The sequence below is a fragment of the Nematolebias whitei genome, chromosome 7 (genome assembly GCF_014905685.2).
Source record: "Nematolebias whitei isolate Nwh7 chromosome 7, NemWhi1, whole genome shotgun sequence".
NCBI lineage: Eukaryota > Metazoa > Chordata > Actinopteri > Cyprinodontiformes > Rivulidae > Nematolebias > Nematolebias whitei.
The window spans coordinates 49752515-49774475 of record NC_056504.1 but is presented as its reverse complement, the minus strand read 5'-3'; the positions used below and the strand labels follow the sequence as shown (position 1 = coordinate 49774475).

Genomic DNA, 21961 nt, shown 5'->3' with positions numbered 1-21961 from the left:
ACAAATCACTGAATAGTGTCCCCCCCCCCCCCCTCCCAAATCTCTCTGATCTGCTACAACCGTATGTCCCGCCACGTTCCCTGAGGTCAGTGGACCAGTTGCTCCTCACAGTTCCAGGAACTCGTCTTAAGCGCAGAGGTGACAGGGCCTTCTCTATAGCAGGACCAAGACTTTGGAACGAGTTACCTCTGCTTGTCAGACAGGCCCCCTCCCTCTCGGTTTTCAAGTCCTGTTTAAAAACTCACTACTATTCAGTAGCTTTCAACACGATGATCTGTGTTTTGATCCTGTACGCTCCACACTGGTTTGTCGTCATTATCTGCATCGTTTTTATGTCTATATTCTGATTTACCTCAGTTTGTATTTTGCTTTGTGTGTTACCTGTTGTTCTGTCTGTACAGCTCTTTGGTTGGCCTTGTAGCTGTTTTAAGTGCTTTATAAATAAAGTGGTATGAGGTGCGTGCCATCTCTGATCTGGTTCTGTTCAAAGCCAAACTGAAAACCTACTTATTTAAAAAGGCTTTTGATGTTTAACTTTTAGTATTTAGCATTTTTAAAATCTATTTTACCTTCTTTTATTCTGGTTGTGCTTTTAATTTGCACTGATTTATTGTGTTCTGTTTTTGTTTTATCTTGTAAAGCACCTTGGTCAATGCAAGACATTGTTGGAAGGTGCTATAGAAATAAAGTTTATTATTATTATTATTATTATTATTATTATTATTATTATAAAAGACATCCGTACATCCATTATCTTTCACCCGTTTCTTCCATTTTGGGTCATGGGGGTCGCCGGTGCCCAAATCCAGCAATCACTGTGCGAGGGGCGTGGCTAAAAGACATGTCCCGATCAAAAACAACACCAAGATTTTTAATATTAGAGCTGGAGGCCAAATTAATACCATCTAGAGTTTGTGAAAGTCTGCAAAATTTATTCCTAAGATGCTCAGGTCCAAAAACCACAACCTCTGTTTTCCTGAACCAAAACCTCTGTCTTGGCCTGTAGCGGTCTACTGTGACACCAGATGTGGGAGCTCCACGTTCCACAGATGTTAGTTTGGGCTGACAACTGGATAGTTTGGAAGGAGTGAGGCAGGGGACATTATCCTGAAAGGTGAATGTGGTCAGTTTGTAAGAGCAGAGCCCACATGCAGAATTTGGGGTTCTGTTGGACATACTCAGGTTGATCCTGACCTCTGCATCCCATAATATCTTAAGCTGAAATCCCTGCACTGTTAACTTCTTCTGAACACGTCTCAGCTTTATTGTTCCTGCAGGGAAATTTGCTTTGCAGCCAGGTGGAAACAACAAATAACAAATTCACTTCCATAAAACAAAACGCAGCAAAAGCTTTAAATAAAAACATCCGATAGAAGAAAACACCAGACCTTAAGAAGGAAATTAGAGTAAGTCTTTCATTAAACATTGGTCTGAGTGATGGAGCAGTTTGTGTTGTTGGTCCTGGTTTTCATCGATCTGAATCACCTGCTGGACTCTGGAGCGTGGGAACTCAGACTTTCTGTGCTGAGAGAGTTTCGGACAGGAGCTTTAGATGTGAGGATCAGGTGATACAGAAAACTCTGCTCTAAATAATTCAACTCCCAAAGAGAAAAACAATATTCACTTTCTCCCCAGAGCATCATATCCACTGTTAAATTTCACCGAAACAAGATTTTCACACTTTCGTCATCGGTCATAATGTTCTGGGCTGGCCTGTTGGCGTTTGTCTGACTCCCATTTGACCCGCTCCCTGTTAAAGCATCTTTTTGTTTTTAACTCGATGATAAGGTCCACTCAGAAGAAGTGAAGATGAGTGAAGAGAACATTGAGGAGGTGAACGTTCTGGAGGCTCAGATCAAACATCTGCAGGCAGAAATTAAAGCTTTGCAGCAGCAGAACAACTGCAAGGACGAAACATTGCACTTCAGAGGACAGATGCAGGAGGCCTTGTGAGTTCCAGCTTCATCTCCTCCTCCTTTGTTTCAGAAACAGAAATGTTCATTTTTTAAAGTTTGTTTATCTCCACAGTTCATACATGTGTGGACAGACAGGCGGTGGAGGGAAGGAGGCGGTGGTGTCCAGGTTGAAGGAGGAGGTGGAGGAGCTGGAGGAGGACCTGAAGCTGCAGACTCAGATGAACGGCATCGATCTGAACAGCTGTATCACAAAAACTCTGCAGAGCGGTAAGAACGCACGTCGGTGAATGGTTTTTAATAGATTCATCAAGAAATCCGTGAAATAACTTTTAGATTATTTGGGGGAAATAAGTAGCTGTTGTTGTTGTTTTTGTTTATTTGTCATATGCAGGTTAACACAAGGTCAACAATGCAAAGAAATGTTCAGGATGAGAAGAACCCATTCGACTCGCTAAGAAAAAAAAAAAAACTAAAGCGTGCAAAATAAAGTACCAAAAATGAAAAAGGAACATAATATTTACAAGTTCCAAAAGAAATGTAGTAAACAAAAACATGGTAGAATATAACGGTGCAAGAAGGATGAGTTAGTATAAATAAGTATTTCACAGGTAATAATATAAGCTAAAATGCACATAACTAACATAAACTACACAGGTTGTGTGACAGGTTATTGCACAGTTAGTGACAATGAGCATGAATTATGATGGTAAGGTAGTGACATACATGATTCAGCCACATAATGCAGCAGCAATAAACATATTAGGTGTCACAGATGTGGCTTGGTACAATGAGACTGTCAGTTGTTCAGTGTTATATTCAAGAGTTCAGTATCTGACATCTTGTGGGTAAAACTGTCTTTGAGTCTTTTCGTGCATGTTGGGAGGCTCCTGCATCGTCTGTCTGAGGGTAGTAGATGAGAGTCCTTGTGCTGGGTGGGTGTGGTCCTTAATGATGCTGCATGCTGTATGCAGACATCGGCTGTGGTAGATGGTGTGGAGACTGCTACCAGTGATGCCCTCTGCTGTTTGCACCACCCTCTGTGGTGCTTTCTGACTGGTGCCGTTCCCGTACCACCCTGTGATGCAGCCTGTCAGCAGGCTCTCAATGGTGCACCTATAAAAGTTAGTGAGGATGCCGGTGATCGTACCAAACTTTGTTAATCTTCTTATGAAGTAAGTCGTTGTCGGGCTTTCTGGACCACAGTGTCTGTATGTAATGTGTCCAGAAAAGATCCTCAGTAACGTGAACGTCGAGGAACTTGAAGGTGCCGACCTGCTCCACCTCAGCATTGTTTATGTAGATGGTGGGGTTCATGCTGTTTCCTGTAGTCCACTATCATCTCCTTTGTTTTGCTGACGTTCAGAGAGAGGTTATTTTCCTGACACCAGCTGTTCACTCCCGTCGTCGTTGGTGATGAGCCCCAAAACGGTGGCGTCATCAGCGAACTTCAGGATGACGTTTGAGCTGTGCTCGACGGTACTGTCCTGAGCTGCAGGCCTAAACATGTGCAGCATAATGTTTGTTATTAAGTAACAACATTGATTTTATGTCTTTTATGAACTTCTAAATATAGAAAATGTTTTATTGAGTGGTGGCGTTTAGTTAGATTTAACGATAGTAAACAACACAGTCTGGTATTAATCATCTGGATTCTTTTGTTTTTGTTGTTTTCTTGTGTTTGCCAGGTGACAGTAAGACGGTCCTGCAGTTCTGTTTATCGGGCCACTGCTCTGAAATCACTTTTCAACTAGAGTTTCAGCTCTCTGAGGTCAAGGTGGGTCATTTTCTTCTTTAGTTTCATCTGTAAAATGTTGATATGTGAGACGGATAACGTCTCACTCTTCATCGTATCCTCCATTTTACTGTAACTGTGTACATGTTGTGTGAAAATCTTATTTCAGCTCATCAAAATGTCTGTTTGCTGTTTGTTCTTGCTCAGGGCTCATTTTTGTTCAGCTTTAGTTGAAATGGAAACAGTTGCAGTTGAGGAGCAGAAAATTGTGAAACCTTCAGAAGCGTTTGTGTTTCAGCAGCAGAGGGAGACAGAGTCATGCTCACCAGTTCACTGAAATTAAAGCTTCTCAAACCGCAGAAGAAATGTTCATATTTTGACACTTAAAAAAATAAAGAAAAGTCGTTTTCAGATAATCCAGGAAGACTTTAGAAGAAACAGAATGAAAAGTAGGAACGGAAACAACAGAAAACCTTCAACAAAGACGCCATCGTCACCCTGCTGACAGCAAGAACACAAAATGTGTTGTTTTTTTATTTCTCAAACTTAAAATGATAAAAAAAGAAAGAAATTGACCATAAAATATTCTAAATGTACATTTTTTTTGGCTTTGTATGAGATGTCTGCACCAATCAGCTTCAGATGATCGACTTGGCTTCCGCTGCACTTTTCTGTCTTTGGACCGGATCTTTTAAACCGTCTCTGGGTCAGTTCAGGGTCCAGGCTGAGAAAACTGTCTGATTATCAGAGTCACACAGTTTGTCCTGAATTACCTTCATGTCTGCTTTACTGTCACAATAATCACATTTTTATCAGATTCTATCAGCGGTTAGAGGGACACTTGAAGCTTTGAGCATCCTGGTTGGATAGAAAGGTGCTCTATAAGTACAGTCTACTTCCATTTATATTGTTGGACTGTTTTAGCTGAAGATGTGTTTTCAACAGGTGGGTCCAAGAACTGAGAGGACCGTCACTGAGCTGAACGTGGTTCTGGACTCCAACGACCTGCAGAACTTCAGCCGCTTCCTGTCAAGGTACGAACGCTGCAGATAAATGATGGTCAGATCAGAGAGGAGAAATGAAACGTCTTATAACTCTTTCTTTCATTGTTTGGGGTGAATCGTGCCAAAAATGAACCTTCTGATTGATGCAGCACTAAAACTGAGAATAGTTAACAATTTAAACATCCATCCATCCATCCATCCATCCATCCATCCATCCTTGCTTGTTTCCCTCCTTGCTTCCTTCCTTCTTTCCTTTTCGGGTCATGTGGGTCACTGGTGCCCATGTCCAGCCATCATTCATTCATTCATTCAACCTTTATTTATACAGGTAAATCCCATTGAACCCCAAGGACTCATTTACAAGAGAGACCTGATTTCAACAAAGAATGATGACAACAATGGACAACAGGGACAACAATAGACCGTTATAAAAAGGCGTACAGATTTTTCACTGTGCAAGAGGTGGGGACACCATGGACAGGTCTCCAGTCCATCACAGGGACACATAGAGACAAACAACCATTCACTCTCTCACCTAGGGACAATTTAGAGTTACCAGTCAGACTAACATGCATGTTTTGGGTCTGTGGGAGGAAACCCACACAGCACGGAGAGAACATGCAAACTCCACCCAGAATGGCCCCCGGGCCTGGATTCTCTACGGGGACCTTCTCGCTGAGAGGTGGCAGCTCTACGAACTGCGCCACCTTGCCGCCCTGTTTGGATTTAAAAAAAAAGAAAATCACATTATAGATTAGGTTTTAACAGCTGTTTGTGAATTACCTTAAAAAGCACCAGACTGGCTGTAGCTCAGTTAGTTTTCCAGATATTGAGCTATGATTTGTTGTGGCAGTAGCTGAGAGTCATCCACAACACAAAGTATGAGTGTAAGATCCTGCACATAACTTGATTGAGTGTTTGGGTGTTCCTCTGCTCTACACACTCTTTTTATTTTAAAGTATGTGATTTTACAGGTCTCTCTTGTAAGTGAGTCCTCGAGGCTCAATGAGACTAACCTGTAGAAATAAAGGTTGAATGAATGAAAGTGTTTTTCTGGTCAGGATGAAGCTGTCTGTCCAGCCCAAATAAAAAGTTTGTTCTTCTTTTGGTTCTTCCCTCTTCAGGGGTCGCCACAGCGAGTCCTCCTCCTCCATCTCACTCTGTCCTCTGCGTCCTCTGTCCTCACTCCAACTACCTCCATGTCCTCTCTAACTGCATCCAGATGTCTCCTCTTTGTCTTTTTCCTGGCAGCTGCATTTCTATCATCCTTCTACCAATATAAATAATAATAATAATAATAATAATAATTTTATTTAAAAAGCGCCTTTCATGACACCCAAGGACACTTTACAGTAAGAACAAAGATCAACAGGAATAAATTACATAAAGAATATAAAATACATACAGAAGTCCAATATCACTCAGACCAATATAACCACTGTCCCTCCTCTGGACATGTCCAAACCACTGTCCCTCCTCTGGACATGTCCAAACCATCTCAGTGTGGCCTCCCTAACTTTATCTCATAGTTGTTCAACCTGTGCTGTACCTCTGATGATCTCATTCCTGATCTTCATTTCTGTCACTTCCAGTTCTGTCTCCTGTCTTTGTCCATGTCTCTGTCTCCAGACCATACATTATACTGTAGCTGGTCTCACCACTATCTTGTAAACTTTTCCTTTGACCTTTGCTGACACCCTTTTGTCACAAATCACTCCTGAAACTTTTCTCCATCACTCCATCCTGCCTGGACTCTCTTCTTCACCTCTTTACCACACTCCCCATGTTCCTGGACAGTGGACCCCAAGTCCTTGAAGTCCTGCACCTTTGTGACCTCTGCTCCTTGTAGCCTCACTGTTCCACCTCCTCCCTCTCATTCACACACATGGACTCTTGTCTTACTACGGCTGACTTTCATTCCTCTTCTTTCAAGTACATACCTCCACGTCTCCAAGTTCTCTTCCACCTGTTCCCTGTTCTCACCACAGATCACAATGCCATCTGCAAACATCATAGTCCACAGAGAGTCCTACCTGACATATCACCAGAGCAAACGAGAAGAGACTCGGAGCTGATCCTTGATGCACTCCCACCTCCACCTTGAAGTTATCTGTCACTCCTACAGCACATCCTGCCACTGTCCTGCTGTCCTCGTACATGTCCTGTACCAGTCTAACATGTCCTGCTGTCCTCGTACATGTCCTGTACCAGTCTAACATGTCCTGCTGTCCTCATACATGTCCTGTACCAGTCTAACATACTTCTCTGCCACTCCAGATTTCCTCATGCAATGCCACACCTCCTCCCTCGGCACTCTGTCAGATGCTTTTTCTAAATCCACAAAGACACAAAGGAGTTCTTTCTGACCCTCTCTGTACTTCTCCATCAGCATCCTCAAAGCAAAGATGGCATCTGTGGCGCTCTTTCTTGGCATGAAACCATACTGCTGCTCACAGATAGTCACCTCTCGTCTAAGTCTTGCTTCCACAACTCTCTCCCAGATCTTCATCTTGCAACTCATCAACTTAATTCCCCTGTAGTTGCTACAACTCTGTACATCATTGTTCTTTAAATGGCCACCAGCACTTCTTCTCCATTCCTCAGGCATTTTCTCACCCTCAAATATGCCATTGAATATTTGAGTGAAAAACCTCACTGCTATCTCTCCAAGACATTTCCAAACCTCCACTGGTATGTCATCAGGTTCTACTGCCTTCCACTTCTTCATTCTTTTCAGAGCTTTCCAAACTTAGCTCTCACTAATCTTTCCCACTTCCTGGTCCACAGTTTCTATGACCTCTACTCTTCTTTCTCTTTCATTCTCTTCATTCATTATTTCCTCAAACTACTCCTTCCATCTTCCATCACACTCCTCACTTGTTAGAACATTACCATTCCCATCTTTCACAAGTCTAACCTGCTGCACATCCTTTCCAGCCTGATCCCTCAGTCTTGCCAATCGGTACAAGTCCTTCTTGTCCTCTTTAGTGTCCAGTCTCCCATACAACTCATACACCTTCTGCTTTGCCTTTGCATCTCCTTATATTCCTGTCTCCTCTCTTCAGTCCTCTCACTGTCTTATTTCTTCTTGGCTAATCTCTTTCTTTGAACAGCTTCATGCACGTCACTATTCCACCACCAGGTTTCCTTATCGTATGTTCTCTGTCCAGATGACACACCAAGTATCTTCCTACTTGTCTCTCTAATTACTGTTGCTGTAGTAGCCCAGTCATCTGGAAGCTCTTTCTTACCACCCAGAGCCTTTAACAGCTCCTCTCTGAACTCCTCACAACATTCTTCCTTCTTCATCTTCCACCATTTGGTCTTCTTCTCTGATTTTACTCTTTTTCTCTTCTTCACAACAACAGTCATTCTACACACAACCATCTGATGCTGTCTGGCCACGCTCTCCCCTGCCACAACCTTACAGTCTCCAATCTCCCTCAGGTTTCCTCTTCTACACAGAATGTTGTCAACCTGCGTACTCCTTCCTCCACTCGTATAGGTCACTCTATGTTCCTCCCTCTTTTGGAACAGCCATTTCCATTCTCTTGACAAAATCCACCACCATCTGTCCTTCCTGGTTTCTTTCAGTTTCCTCCACCGACATGGCAATTCAGGTCTGCTCTGATCACCACTCTCTCCTCCATAGGAGTGCTCTCTATCACTTCATCCAGGTCCTTCCAAAATTTATCTTTCTCTTCCACATCACATCCAACCTGTGCATAACCATGGACAACATTTAGCATCAGACCTTCTACTTCTACCTGTTAGGATATAAGGAAACCTGGTGGTGGAAAAGTGAAGTGCAGGAAGCAGTCCTGGTGTCGTTTCTGTGGTCCAGGTGTGGTTTTCTATAATCTAGGTGTAGTGTTTATTGTCCAGGTGGAATTTTCTATGGTCCAGTTGTGGTTTCTATGGTCTTGGTTTAGTTTCTATGGTCCAGGTGTAGTTTTTATTGTCTATGTGTAGTTTTCTATGGTCCAGATGTAGTTTCTTTGGTCCAGTTGTGGGTTTCTATGATCCAGGTATAATTTTTATGGTCCAGGTGTAGTTTTCTATGATCCAGATGTAGTTTCTTTGGTCCAGTTGTAGTTTTATATGGCCCAGGTGTGGGTTTCTTTGATCCTGGTGTGGTTTCAGTGGTCTGAACTTTAAGCTCTTCCTCCCATTCTGCTTTTGGAAACTCTAGGAACCACAAGTAAACCTGCAGTCTGAGAGCGAAGTGATCTGTTAGGAAAATGTGGAAGAATAAGATCTGTAATGTAAGATGGAGCTAGGTTGTTGAGAGCTTTGTAGGTTAGAAGTAAGATTTTAATTAAATTCTGAATTTGACAGGGAGCCAATGGAGAGAAGCTACAACTGTAGAGAGATGATCTCTCCTACCAACTCTCATTAAAACTCTGGTCTTAATCTTTATTTTGTTCCTTATTACAAGCCAACTACTTCTGAATACAGTGGTCCCTTGTTTATCACAGGGTTTAGGGGCCACGCCCCCATTGATAAGTGGAAAAACCGCAAAGTAGGGATAAAGTAGTCCACGTTCAAGAACTGTAAACTTTATTGTCATTACATGAGATGGAATGAAATTTTGTACACAAGTAGTAGTAGTAGTAGTAGTAATTGTAGTAGTAGTTGTAGTAGTAGTAGTAAGTAGTAGTAGTAAGTAGTAATTAGTAGTAAGTAGTAGTTTATTTTAGTATTCATATACAGGTATAAACTGGCGCTTTAAGCCCTTCCCACACTTTTGCAATGTTCCTAACAATTTTCTAAATTCTTAAACCTTTAAAAATATTAATTTTAAATGGGTACTCACCAGAGAAGATGAAGACAAAATGGAGATGAAGAATTAGCTGTCCAGTGATGACGATGAAGGTGATGAAGATGCGATGAAACCAGGCACTTTGGCTTTGTCCTTCATAATAAAAGTGCGAGGTGGCATCCTTTTCCAGAACAGACCCATTTCGTCCACGTTAAAAACTTGTTCAGACCTGTAGACCCCCGGCTCGGAGATCAAATCTTTGAACGTCGTGTTGATGTCGAGGAGCTCAGCAAGCTGCTGGGAGGAGTTCAGCCCAACATTTGGGTGGTCCTGCAGCCCGGGGGAACCGAGAGGCCAGCCGAGTCTGGGTGGACGGATCGGACGGCATCTGCGGCCAGTTTCTTCGGATCTGCTGTGGGACAAACCTTTACAAGAGATCCTTCTGGCCTACATCCATCAGCATCTATAACATCTCAATGAATCGAGGATAACGAGTTACAACAACATTTAATTTCCCTTTGGGATTAATAAAGTATTTTTGAATTTACTTGAATTGAATTAACAAACTCTTCCGCTCGTGCTGTCAGCGGATGCAGCCTCTCCATGCAGAGAAACACTTTTTAATCCAATCGTTTTTTAAACTTGTTGAACCATCCCTCGCTGGCGCTAAATGCAGTGGTTTGGTGGTTGAACCAGCTGGTCGAAAGGTCCAGCTTCGGGTTCGTCCCCCGCTCCTCATTCACATCGCCATGTCTCATCCTCGGCGCTGCTTGCTGCAAGATGATACAACAGTAAAGTTGTTTCACCTTTGGTGTTGGTATCCAAAGTGATGCTTTTTTGCTGCAATCATTAATCCACACGACCAAAGCAGCTTCCATCTTAACAACCGTGCCGTAGGCGGCCGGCAACGTCCACGTAGGTACGGCCATCTTAAAGTTTGTCCAGAAGTTCCACTTTCTCTTGAATCGTCAGCATCTTCCACTGGCGTTTCGGTTCGCCGCCATAAACTGTTGAACGCACAGAACGTTTGGGAGCCGTCCACTTGAAAAAGAGGTAAACGAAACCCTGCTATGTGTGTTAGCGACCGCCTCCTACTGTAACAGCCGATCAGAAGCCCGGTTAAACAGAGCTGACGGTTACTGAGCCAATCATCGCCCGGGTTACTAAGCATTTTGGTTAAAAAGCATTTCTGGTGTTTTGGTTCGCTGCCAGAAACTTTTGAACGCACAGAACTTTTAGAAACAACATGATTGATGTCCAGTTGAGAGAGCACAGGTAAACAGACGTCTTGCACTGTAAGTTAGTGTTAGTGTACAGCACTTTGGCCAACAGCGTTGTTTTAAAGTGCTTTATAAATAAAGTTGTATTGTATTGTAACAGCCGATCGGCGCCCGGGTCATGTAGCACAACGCCTCTGTTTCTTAAAGATACATGTCCTCACAGGGGGCCGAGATGAGGTAGAGGCAGGGCTGCCGACTTGGGACCAGACAGTCCCAGTTCGATTCCCAGCCATTCCCGCATTTCGTGGTGTCTCTGAGCAAGACTCACAATCTCTAATTGCTCCCCGGGCGCTTACATGTTTGCCCACTGCTCCACCTGGGCGTATCTCAGGTGTGATGGGTTAAATGCAGAGAACTAACTTTGCCATTGTACGGAAACATACAGTGATAATCTCGGACTGCTCCTCCCTCACATGATTTACACTTTCTTTTGAATCTTGCGTTTGTAAAGTTGAATTTTCTTTAAAAAACCTTTCCATGTGTCATGAATTAAATTTTACTTTTGAAAGGCCGGTTCAGCAGTCGTGACGTCGCTGTGCAAAAACACTGTTCGGCATAAAACAGCGTCCAGAGGCACTACAGTACAGCACAGCATTGGTTTGAGGGAAATGTAGTCCATGTGAGTGGCGATTACAGTACAGTTGGAGGCCGAATGAAAGAAAACTACAAAATGCTCCCACAGACTCATGTTCGTGCTGCTGTTCGGCGTATTGTTTTTATGCTACTAATGCTTAGCATATTTTTAGTTGATGTTTTTCTTGGTTCATATCTTAGACCTTATTACTGTTTTTATTTTACATTTTATTGTTGGATGTAACTGGGACCATGTGTACATAATTTCGTTCCACCACATGCACCACATGGCAAAAACCAATGCAGACATGTTCCTGGTTTTAGTTTTCTACATCGCCTTATAATCTAGCTGTTTTTTTGCTACTATTCCTCTTGATTGTCCTTTTGGTTGCTATTTAGGTTTGATTTGGTCTGAAAATGGCAGCGCCTGTCCGAATTATTATTTTTTTCATTGACTTTTTCACATCCACATGAGTTCTGTACTGTGATGTTACTGTGCAGTCCACAATCGTGTGTAAAATAATAAAAAATAAATTGTGTGCAATATTCTGGACGCACACAAACCGCGATAGAGCGAATCTGCGACAGTTGAAGTGTGAAGTAGTGAGGGACTGCTGTGCTTTGTTTTATACAGCGCAGGTGGACGTTCCTGTCGTCTGCAGCCAAACGCACGCTCCTTTAAAACCTGCAGCATCTGTGGCATTGTGTTGCGTGATAAAACTGCAGGTTTTAGAGTGGCCTTTTATTGTGGTCAGCCTAAGGCTCACCTGTGCAATAACCATGCCGTCTAATCAGCATCCTGATATACCACACCTGTGAGGTGGATGGGTTATCTCAACAAAGGAGAAGCGCTCACTAACACAGATTTACATGAACAGAACATCCGAAAGAGAAAGGTCGTTCATGTACGTAGAAAAAGTCTTCGATGTTTGAATTCAGCTCGTGAAAAATGGGAGATAAAGCAAAAGTGTTGTTTATATTTTTGTTCAGTGTATTTTAGCTGTTCGTGTCACATTCATGTTATTCAGGAGATGCATGCAGTGATTTTGCTGCTTTTATAATTTTCAAAATATTTAACTTTATTTTCAAGAAATTTTCCTCGTAGAACCACATTCCGATTTCAAGTCTTTCAAAAACTTTGTTCTCTGAAGTCTGTTTCAGCTGCTGGCTGTTTTACTTCTTACGCTATTATTAGCTGTTAGCTACTGTTCTGCTACTTTTAGCCAACTTTTTATTATTAGGTTTTAGCTGGCTTTATGCTACTTTTTCCCTGTTCATATATTTTATTTCTGCATCTCTTGCGCTGAAGCTTTTAATCTTTCCTTGTGCTCAGTGACAGCGAATTCTGGTTCTGATTGACTTAAAAACTCGTTAGCGTTCCTCTGGTTTATGTAATTTATTTTATTTAGAGACAGAACATTTATGTGTCGACACACTTCAAGTTTAATCATAAACAACACAATGATTTGCTGTTACAAAATGTGAACGATGTATCCAGATTGTTTTTGGACGCACATGAAATGTTGTGCATTCTTCTTCTTCGTGACCACGATCTGCTCGAAAGCGTTGTCTGCCTCGCTCTGATTCGCTCCAAATCTGAAGCCAAACCACATCTGGATCATATGACCCAGTCTGCAGAATCTGGCAGCCGACAGATGGAAAAATACTGAAGATAATGATTCAACACACTGCAGCCTTGTCAGGCTCGGTGTGTGCGCTCACACAGGTCATCTTTGTTAAACTAATCTAGTCCAACGTGTCGTAGTTCAGCTCTCACAGGGAGGGTGTTGTTGTTGCTACACTTCACTCCTTAAAGTCTCTTCAGGAGGCCAAACAGAAATACTATGGACGCAGATGTTCTGTCAGAGAGAAGATTTGCTCTCTTTCACAAACTGCAACATTTCCGCACGGTTTGATAAATTACTGAGACTTGCTTTGGTTGAACTCCCGCAGAGATTCAGTTTAAAGCAGCTGGGTTCTGCAGATGCAGTTCTCTTTTTCTCTTTTAGATCTTAAACCTTCAAACTACCCAACAAACAAAACTCTGGACACAAACGGTTCTTAGCAAACCCCTGGAGCGAGTTGCTGTGTGAGAGAGGGCAGCTGGGAAAGCTTCGTTTACAACCAAATACCTGTAAACTTCTTTGTCAGCGGTTTAGTCCGACAGCTGGTTCTGATCCAGTTTCCAGATCTAAACCTTTCTGTGAGAAGGTATGGTGTGTTGAAGGTTTAAATGATGATGTAATACACGTCTGTTTCACCTGTCAGCTGATGAGAGGGTTTTCTCTGAATAGGCTAGGTTAACAAAACAGTTTTGTTTGATTCTTTCTGAGGTGCCTTAAACGCATCATGAGTTGAACTTATTTAAAACAGAAGCTGAACGTCACTATTTAAGACGATCTGATTCTTGTTTAACCAAACTGAGACCTGCGTCCACGTCTCCGGCACCAAAGCGAGCTCGGTCCAGGTGCGGGCTGGGCCCTGCCAGGGCTGCTTCTGGGTTCTGATTCTGTTTGTGGACAAGATCGTCAGGAGGATGGGGCCTAGTTGGGGAAGCGCAGGTTCGTCTCTTTTGTCTCTTTGCTTTTGCAAACAGTGTGGTCCTGTTGACCTTCAACATGCTCCAAGGCGGTTCACAGGTGAGTGTGAAGCAGCTGAGGTGACAGTCGGCTCGTCTGAGTCTGAGGCCCAGAAACTGGAGCGGTCCCTCTGTGTCGGGGCTGAGTGCTTCCAGGGAGGACTTGTTCCTGAGTCATCATAGAAAGGAGCTGAAGATGGACTGACTGACGGGGGGCTCATCTGTAGTGATGAGGCTGTTCCTCCGGTCTGTTGGGGTGAAGAAAAAAAAGCTCCAGAGTTACTTTACTTTCATGTAGAGATGCACGATATTGGATTTTTGGCCGATAACCGATACCGATACCAATGCTTTTGTTCTTAGACCTACTTACAGAGACTACATAGCTTTCTTTCTCTGCTGTGGAATTAAAATACCTACATTATTCTGCATGGTCTTTGTCAATTTGGCCTTTTGCCTAAAGGGGGTTGGAAATGATGTAACACTTCAACTTGGATTATGTTTAATGTCAGATTTATTCATGACATTTACTCTCTCTGCTGGTGAGGTTATAGTTTTATTTACACACACATATATATATATATATATACTGTGTATCAGAATCAGACTAAGCTTTATTATCATTGTACTGAAATACAGTGAGATTATTTTCGTACAGTCGTCTGAAAGATGGGCGGAGTGCACATTGCTGCTGCTCCTAAGAGCGCACCCCCTTATTCTTTTAGATAGAAAAGGGGAAAAGGCCATGAGGAGAGGATAGTGGTATCACAAAAAAGATCTCTTCACCCATTGTCCTTATCAGGACACGATTTAAGACATCAAAAACTCAACAGCAAGCACGTTTATAGACACGTTACAAATCCATTTGACGACAAGACGGTGAGATTTGTCTTTGATGCACTTCCAGATAGCACCGTAGTCCTGTTAAGATGTTGGTGTCCTCGGTACAGCTCCGATAAGTATTCACAGAAGTTCTCGGTGGAGGGGTTGCGATAGACAGAGCTTTTTTAGTTTACACACATCCCAGTAGAAATTTGATGTCGGCCTGCATCGAGGCCAAACGGGGGAGTCAAATTCAGATAAGCCACTGTTGTTGATTTTTTTTCAGGCAGACTTATTTCTCTTCAGCCTTGAGTCCTGCTGGTACTTTTGATCCAAAATGGCCAGATTTGTGGACATTCCACTGGTCCGTGCTTATTAGCTCCCTCCAAGGTCATCCCCAACATGCTGGCGAGTCCCAGAAGCCGCAAGTGGCCTGCGATTCTCACAAATCGCTTCCATTTTACAGTTGAGTTCGCAAATCAGCTGATTTTGCTCGAAGCACGAACCAAACCAAACACAGGTTGGTTGGCAGCTTTGCCATGCCCAAAACTGCTGCCGCCGTCTTCTTTAATAACCAATAACATAGGAATCTGCCGGTGCCAAAAAGCAGAAACCCTGCCATCACGATTCCAATGATATAAACATCTTCGGCGTCCTCCTGAGACAATACAGAAAGTCACATCAGCTCCCAAACTCCCCACGGATCCATGACGTATCCTGCTGTGTGCATCTCAGTGGGGCATGAGGGCTCTCCAGGATCCTGTCGCTTTGTTGAAAAAAATTTATCGATTACGTTGAAAGTCCAGTTGACCAGATCCATGACAGTAGTTTACGTTTTGGAAAATGTGTAAATAGGAGCTCCGATACACAGAAAGAGAGCAAAAAGGCAGGAGGAGTCCGGGAGAAGGAAGAAAGGCGCATGTCTTGCAGGTGAGGACGACCATTGGTGTGTGTGCATATATATATATATATATATATATATATATATATATATATATAAATAAACAGCATCTTTTATATCACTGTTATTTTGATGGAATTGCCGATGTCCGATATTTAACTTTATCGCTAATATCGACCGATACCAATACCATGCCGATAATATTGTGCATCCCTACTTTCATGAAGTCATACTTCAAACTTGGGCCTTTTGTCAGCTCAGATTATTACAGAAGTCCCAAGTCTGTTGGACTTTAGAGATGGAAGTAGATAGATGTTGGATTTTATCGGTACCCTTCAACATTTCAACAAATCTAGAAAATATTATAATAATTTAATCTGAATTTTAAATCTGGTGATGTTGTTGGTCCAAAGGATTTATTCATAAAGTATTTTGATGATTTTGATGGCAGTTTATTTACAATGTGATTTCATCAGCTTTTAGGATTAAATAAATGTATTTTTCTTGATTTTAAATAGATTTTTAAGTCCAAGATGAGCAGGTTTCCAGTATTTAAGGCAATAAAGTTCCACTAATCAACTTTTCAAACCCTCCCGACTCATTGAAACCTTCACACGTTAAATATCCTGATGCATGCTCAATAATCCAGGTAGAAAAATCCAAAAAAAGTTCAATCTGGTCCTCTGGACATTCAAAACAAAACAAAACAAAGCAAAAAAATTTAGACATGTTTCGTCTTTCATCCGAAAGACTTCCTCAGTCTGAGGTGCTGTATTCAGCTCAGTCTCTTAAATAGCACCTTCTCAGAGTGGATCAACCAGTCCGACCATGTGACCAGCTGGTTCTGGTTGTCAGCAGCAAACTGGTTGATCCACTCTGAGAAGGCGCTATTTAAGAGACTGAGCTGAATACAGCTCCTCAGACTGAGGAAGTCCTCAGGATGGAAGACAAAACTTATCTAGATTTTTTTGCTTTGTTTTGTTTTGAATGTCCAGAGGACCAGATTGAACTTTTTTGGATTTACACGTTAAAGTTGTTGGTTTCATCACGGTGGGCCCGTCACGCAGCGTTTAATCGAACTGTGGATCTGTCTCTGATAGAGCCGCAGCAGTCTGCTGCCATGTTTCCATCAGCTTTGGGTGGAAAAACAATCGTCTGGAAACTTAACCCGGCTGCCGTGGAGTCCTGGGCCCCCACAGGGAACTCTGGAAATCCTTGAACTGAACTTTTCGGTCTCAGTCGGACAGCCAGACCCAAACACGTCTGTCCTCTGATGTACAACACAAGAAAACACGTTTCTGTCCTCGCTGCCGTTTCTGGTGGATGAAAGAGAATCAACTCCGCTCGTTGTTGTTGTTTAATTCACATTATGTTTAACTCATAAAGAAAGATCCACCGAATCTGCTTTTTGTCTAAATCTGGGACAAACAGACAAAGTCCCGCTTTTATGAATAAAGCCGAGCGTTAAAATAAAACATACGTGTCATGAACTAGTTGTGTCGAGTCTGCTACATTATTTGAGCTTGTTGTTGTCAATTTTTAGACAACAGCTTAAAAACTTTAAAGCAAAAAAAAAAAACAGACCTAAATCAACTCTAATCTAAAAATCTTTATAGCGGTTTATGCAAATATTGGTTGCTACCTCTTTAAATTTCTGTTAGTTTTGCATTTTATGATTATTTACAGAGAATTTTGTACTTATTTGTGAGTACAGTTAATGTCAGCTGCTAGCTGTGGCGCTGCTGCTTCAGCTGATTATTGAAATATATCTGACAAAACGTTTGTGCAACGTGAAACTCGCAGCAAATGTAAAGTTTGAGATAATACTATAAAACGTTATGAACTTACGAGACGAGTTATTTTAAAACATTGGGTCCACGCTAAAGACAAAGTATTTGTGGACTGCTGATGGTCAGAGGTGGGAGCTGCCATGTTGTTGTTTTTTAGCCGGAATCTGCACACTGGGCTTTAAGCCCCGCCCACTTCATTCAGATACAGTCGGAGTGGACGGGCTTCCAAAGCAGATTTTACTTTCTTACAACGGCTCCATTATTTGAATGTAGTGATTCATGCAAATATTTAATAAACCAGTTTAAACCACATTACTCTGGAATTCCAGGACACCGTTGTAAAAGAGAGTGATGATCTCAACGGATTTCTTCCTGGTAAAATAAAGGTGTTCTGTAATTTAAGCAGAAATATTGTGACATCCCTGCAGGAGGTGGCTCGTCAGTCCGGCCAGAAGTAAACTATTTCTTCAAATTAGGGCCTTTCAAACAGGTATCTGCAACAGGTAAGATATTAGTAGTTCATAACAGAACCCTTCAAAATGTACTCAATATCCCGCAAACAGCGATGCAACGCCGGAAATACGAGTGGGCCGAAATCCCTCCACAACCACGTGAGACGGAAGAACAACGAATATTAGAAGAACAGAGAAGAAGCAGAACATCAAGTTCTGACCGTAAACCCAAACCTGCAGCGTCTGCTCACCTTCATTCAAACGCTTTGTGATTTCAGGGTGGAGGAGAACAAGGACCTTCTGCTGTTCTTCAGGACTTTAAGGACTTTCTCAGACAGATGTGACGATCGGGCCAGAACCTTCCAGCATTTCCAGGTAAGTGAGGTTCCCTCCAAACTTCCAAACCTGCTGACTGTCTGACACTGAAGCCCGAGGCCTTTCCTCCCCGAGGAGCAACGTTTGTGGCAGATTGTTGGGTTCTGGTGGGTTCTGTAAACGGATCGGTCCTGCTGCGGAGGAACGCGATCGCCACATGTTTCTCTTTGTTGCCTTTAAAGAACACTTTGGGTTTGTCCAGTAATGACCTGTCTCCCTTTTTAAATTGTTTTCTAATACAAACAAGTAGCAGACAGATGTCCCCCGTCCCTGAGGGACTCCAGGAGTGAGTGTTTGTAGTTTTGGAGACGTGAGTTTTTCTGGACTGGAAGTGAAAAGCAAATGCACGTAAACCTTGATGTTTGGTGCAAGATATGCACGTGGGCAGGAGTTCCACCGTGGAGAAGAACGGAGGTTTTTTATTTTGTCTGAGGCCGCACGGGGGGGCACCTTAGATTAATCTTTGGCCCCCCCCCAATCATTTGAGGGAACTATAGCTCAAATGGTTGTTGTGGTCAGTTTACTTTATGTATTTTATGTGGGGGAGCGGTGGCGCAGAGGTTAGTGAAGGCGAACCTGTGATCGGAAAGTTGCCGGTTTGATCCCCTGGACCGACAGCATAAAACTTGTGGGTGGAAAGGTGAAGCACCGACACCTGCCTCCATCCTCATTTGCCCTCCTCTGGACCCTTGAGCAAGGCACTTAACCCCCACCTTCTGCTTCCCCGGGCGGCCTAGACGCAGCTCTCTGCTCCACACAGAGGCTGTGGTTGAGTCAAGAACATCCGGCGTGAAAACATTCACCAAGTCTTCATGCGAGTTAGTTCTCTGTGGCGACTCCTGAAGAAGGGAGCAGCCAAAAGAAGAAATAAAAAATAAAAATTTATTAAACTCTACACAACACAATGTATTTTACGGTAATTTAAAGGAAAATGAATGAATTCACCCTCTGGGTCCTCTGAGCTCAGAACTGATGCTTGGTTCTAGTCTGGACTCTGGACCCTGGACCCCCTCCTCTGCAGAGTCGGACCTTCCCGTCTTTGCTGCAGCCTCTCGCTCTAACGCGCTTCAGATAAAACGATGGTTTTCAGAAAAAGATTTGGCGTGGATCATTTATCACAACTCCGGTTTTACTTGACCTATGGACACGATTTAAAAACTGGTGTGCAGTTTAAAGTCTGTACTTCTGACGAGATAAAGCGGAGTCTCTGAGAGGCGGCGTCTTTCCCGCTAGAGCAACCGAGATCGGTCATGTGACTACCACATGCCGGCGTGTTCATTCGCTCCTAAGAAAAAGACTTTGTCGGTCGAGGAGGCGTCGAAACCTCCGCCTGTTATTGAGAAGGCAGCGTGTATCTGTTTATATATACCCAGTTTTCTATAGTGACCGTTCTTAGATCTAGATGCAGCTACACTCCAAAATGTAAGTTAGTACTTGATTTATTTTTCAAGTTATGCTCACATGCACAGTCAGAGGGACAAAGGATGTTTCCTCTTCCCTCTCTTCATTCTGTGATGGAGGACAACGAGTCTTTTTATTAGTTTAATATATCTAGCTTAGTGTTTAAAGCTCAGGATGGACAGGCTTCAGGTTTTATTTTAGAAACAGATGTTGAACAAAATTAACTTTGCTCAACTCATCAAATGTCATTTGGCTGGAAGGTTCTTCTCAGCTCTTGTTGCCACTCTCTACAGAAGCCAGCGCTCCTGATGCTGCGCAGATGATGAACAAAGACGGGGGCAGGTGTTATTTCTGTTCTCGGTGAACTTCAGGGTGGGGCTCTGAAGCCAGGAGTCGCTCTGCAGAGGCAGAATGGAACATGTTCTCCTGCGTTCTCGGAGGAGGCGTCCAGCCAAGTTGGCTGTGCTCAAAGTGAATTAAACCAGAGTTTCCATGAGTTTCAAACACTTTATTTTGCTTAACGTGCATCTTTTCTGTGGAAAGTCTAGTTCCTGTTGTTACTGCAAACTCCAGTGACACACAGACAAAACTTTACTCAGACGGGCAAACGCATGAAAACAAAAGGATCAGTGCAAGATTATTAATATTAATTAAAACTAATTGATATGTAACGAGCTGAATCTTGCAGTTTGTTTTTTCAGACTGCAGAATTAACTGGACAGTCACTGAACGTCCAAACTGCAAAACATTTACTGGCTTCAACATTCCTGCTTTATCGACCGACTGAAACAACACACACACAGTTATTATATTGTTTATATATATATGTATATATTTATTTATTTGTATATTTTTTCTTAGAGTGGGATGATTTTCAACGTCAGTGATTTCTAAAAATAAGTTTGAATTTTGTGTTTTCTCTGATTCACACAGGAATTATACACACAGGCTCAAATGTATACATACACCCTCCAATATTTGGTTAAAAGTCCTTCAACAGGTCTCACCTGGACCTCAAGCTCTTTGTCTCCATCAGCAAGCATTTGACTGATATCTGTCTTATAATACTAGTATACTACTACTACTACTAAAACAAGTACTTCTACTGGTACTACTACTACTACTTCTACTACTACTACTACTACTACTACTACTATTACTACTACTACACCACTATTTCTACTACTACTACTACTACTACTACTATTACTACTACTACTATTACTACTTCTGTTACTACTACAAGTACTAACTACTACTACTACAAGTAATACAAGTACTACTACTATTAATTCTACAAGTACTACTACTACTGCAACAAGTACTACTACTACTACTACTACTACTAGTACTACTACTACTACTATTACTACTACTACACCACTATTTCTACTACTACTACTACTACTGTAGTGAACCTGATCTGAACCTGATCTGACCTCAAATCTTGATCAGATGAGCAGTGACTGTTATTTCATTGATCTGCATCCAGAAGTACAGTCTGAGCCATCTGGTGACTTTCTTTTTTGAATTAATCAAGCAGAAAAGACAATTCTCTATGATCATCACTGTTTTACAAATGTTTGATAATCAAATTGTGTGAGTTCACTCAATGCTTACAGGTTGAAGAGAACTACTCATTTTTATTTTACATAAACAGTAAGTAATAATTCTTATTCCTCATTCAAAGAAGAAATCAGGTTAATATGCATTTCTTGATTTTCTGTCTTCAATGAGCAAGCTTTTGTAAGTATGTGAAAGGTCGAGTCTTGGTCAACTAAAATGTTTACTGAGAAGAAAATGTCATGTTTAACTATTTGAGAAGATAATCAGAGTAGAGACTCCACGAAGTCTGCTGTTTCTCCAATAATCTTTTCTGTCTGTTAAGCAATCTCATTCTCTGCCCTTGGCTTATCATAACATCTTACGTCACAAAACACACCTCTTTCTGGTCCATCCACGAATCAGAAAGCTCTAAAATTGACCCGGAAGTCAACTCATTTAAAATGTGGCAACTTCCCGGTTCTGTTAGAGTCTGGGAGTGATAGAAATTATAGAGTCTCAGAGTGATGGAGGTTCTGAAGAAGTTCTAGAGTCTGAGAGTTCTGAAGGCTGAAGGAGAAAACTCTGATGTCTGAAACCCAGAGTGCTTCCGTTGGAATACAGAATGCAGGGACGATGTTGGGATTATAATTTCTGTTTGAACACCACGCACGACTCTCGAAGGGTTTCAGCTGCTCTCAACGGAGACGCTGAAAGAGTCGAGGAAGGATCCTATACCGAGCTGATTTATCGTCAACCAGGTAACGGTTTCTACTTCGACCAAGCGTACCGTCGCAAGCTGATATCTGATGGAGCGTGCACGTTTCTGGTCATAA

General features: G+C 42.3%; 1 protein-coding gene across 1 annotated transcript in view; it reads left to right on the top strand.

Annotated features, from left to right (window-relative positions):
* The first annotated feature begins 1809 nt into the window (after positions 1–1809).
* Positions 1810–21961, top strand: part of LOC119412046 (centromere protein P) — a 106377-nt gene continuing 86225 nt past the window's right edge. Inside the window, exons 1-5 of the mRNA XM_037679023.1 lie at positions 1810–1949; positions 2029–2183; positions 3602–3690; positions 4594–4682; positions 18086–18182. Of these exons, the coding sequence (XP_037534951.1) occupies positions 1810–1949; positions 2029–2183; positions 3602–3690; positions 4594–4682; positions 18086–18182 (570 nt within the window). The remainder of the gene's footprint in view (positions 1950–2028; positions 2184–3601; positions 3691–4593; positions 4683–18085; positions 18183–21961) is intronic.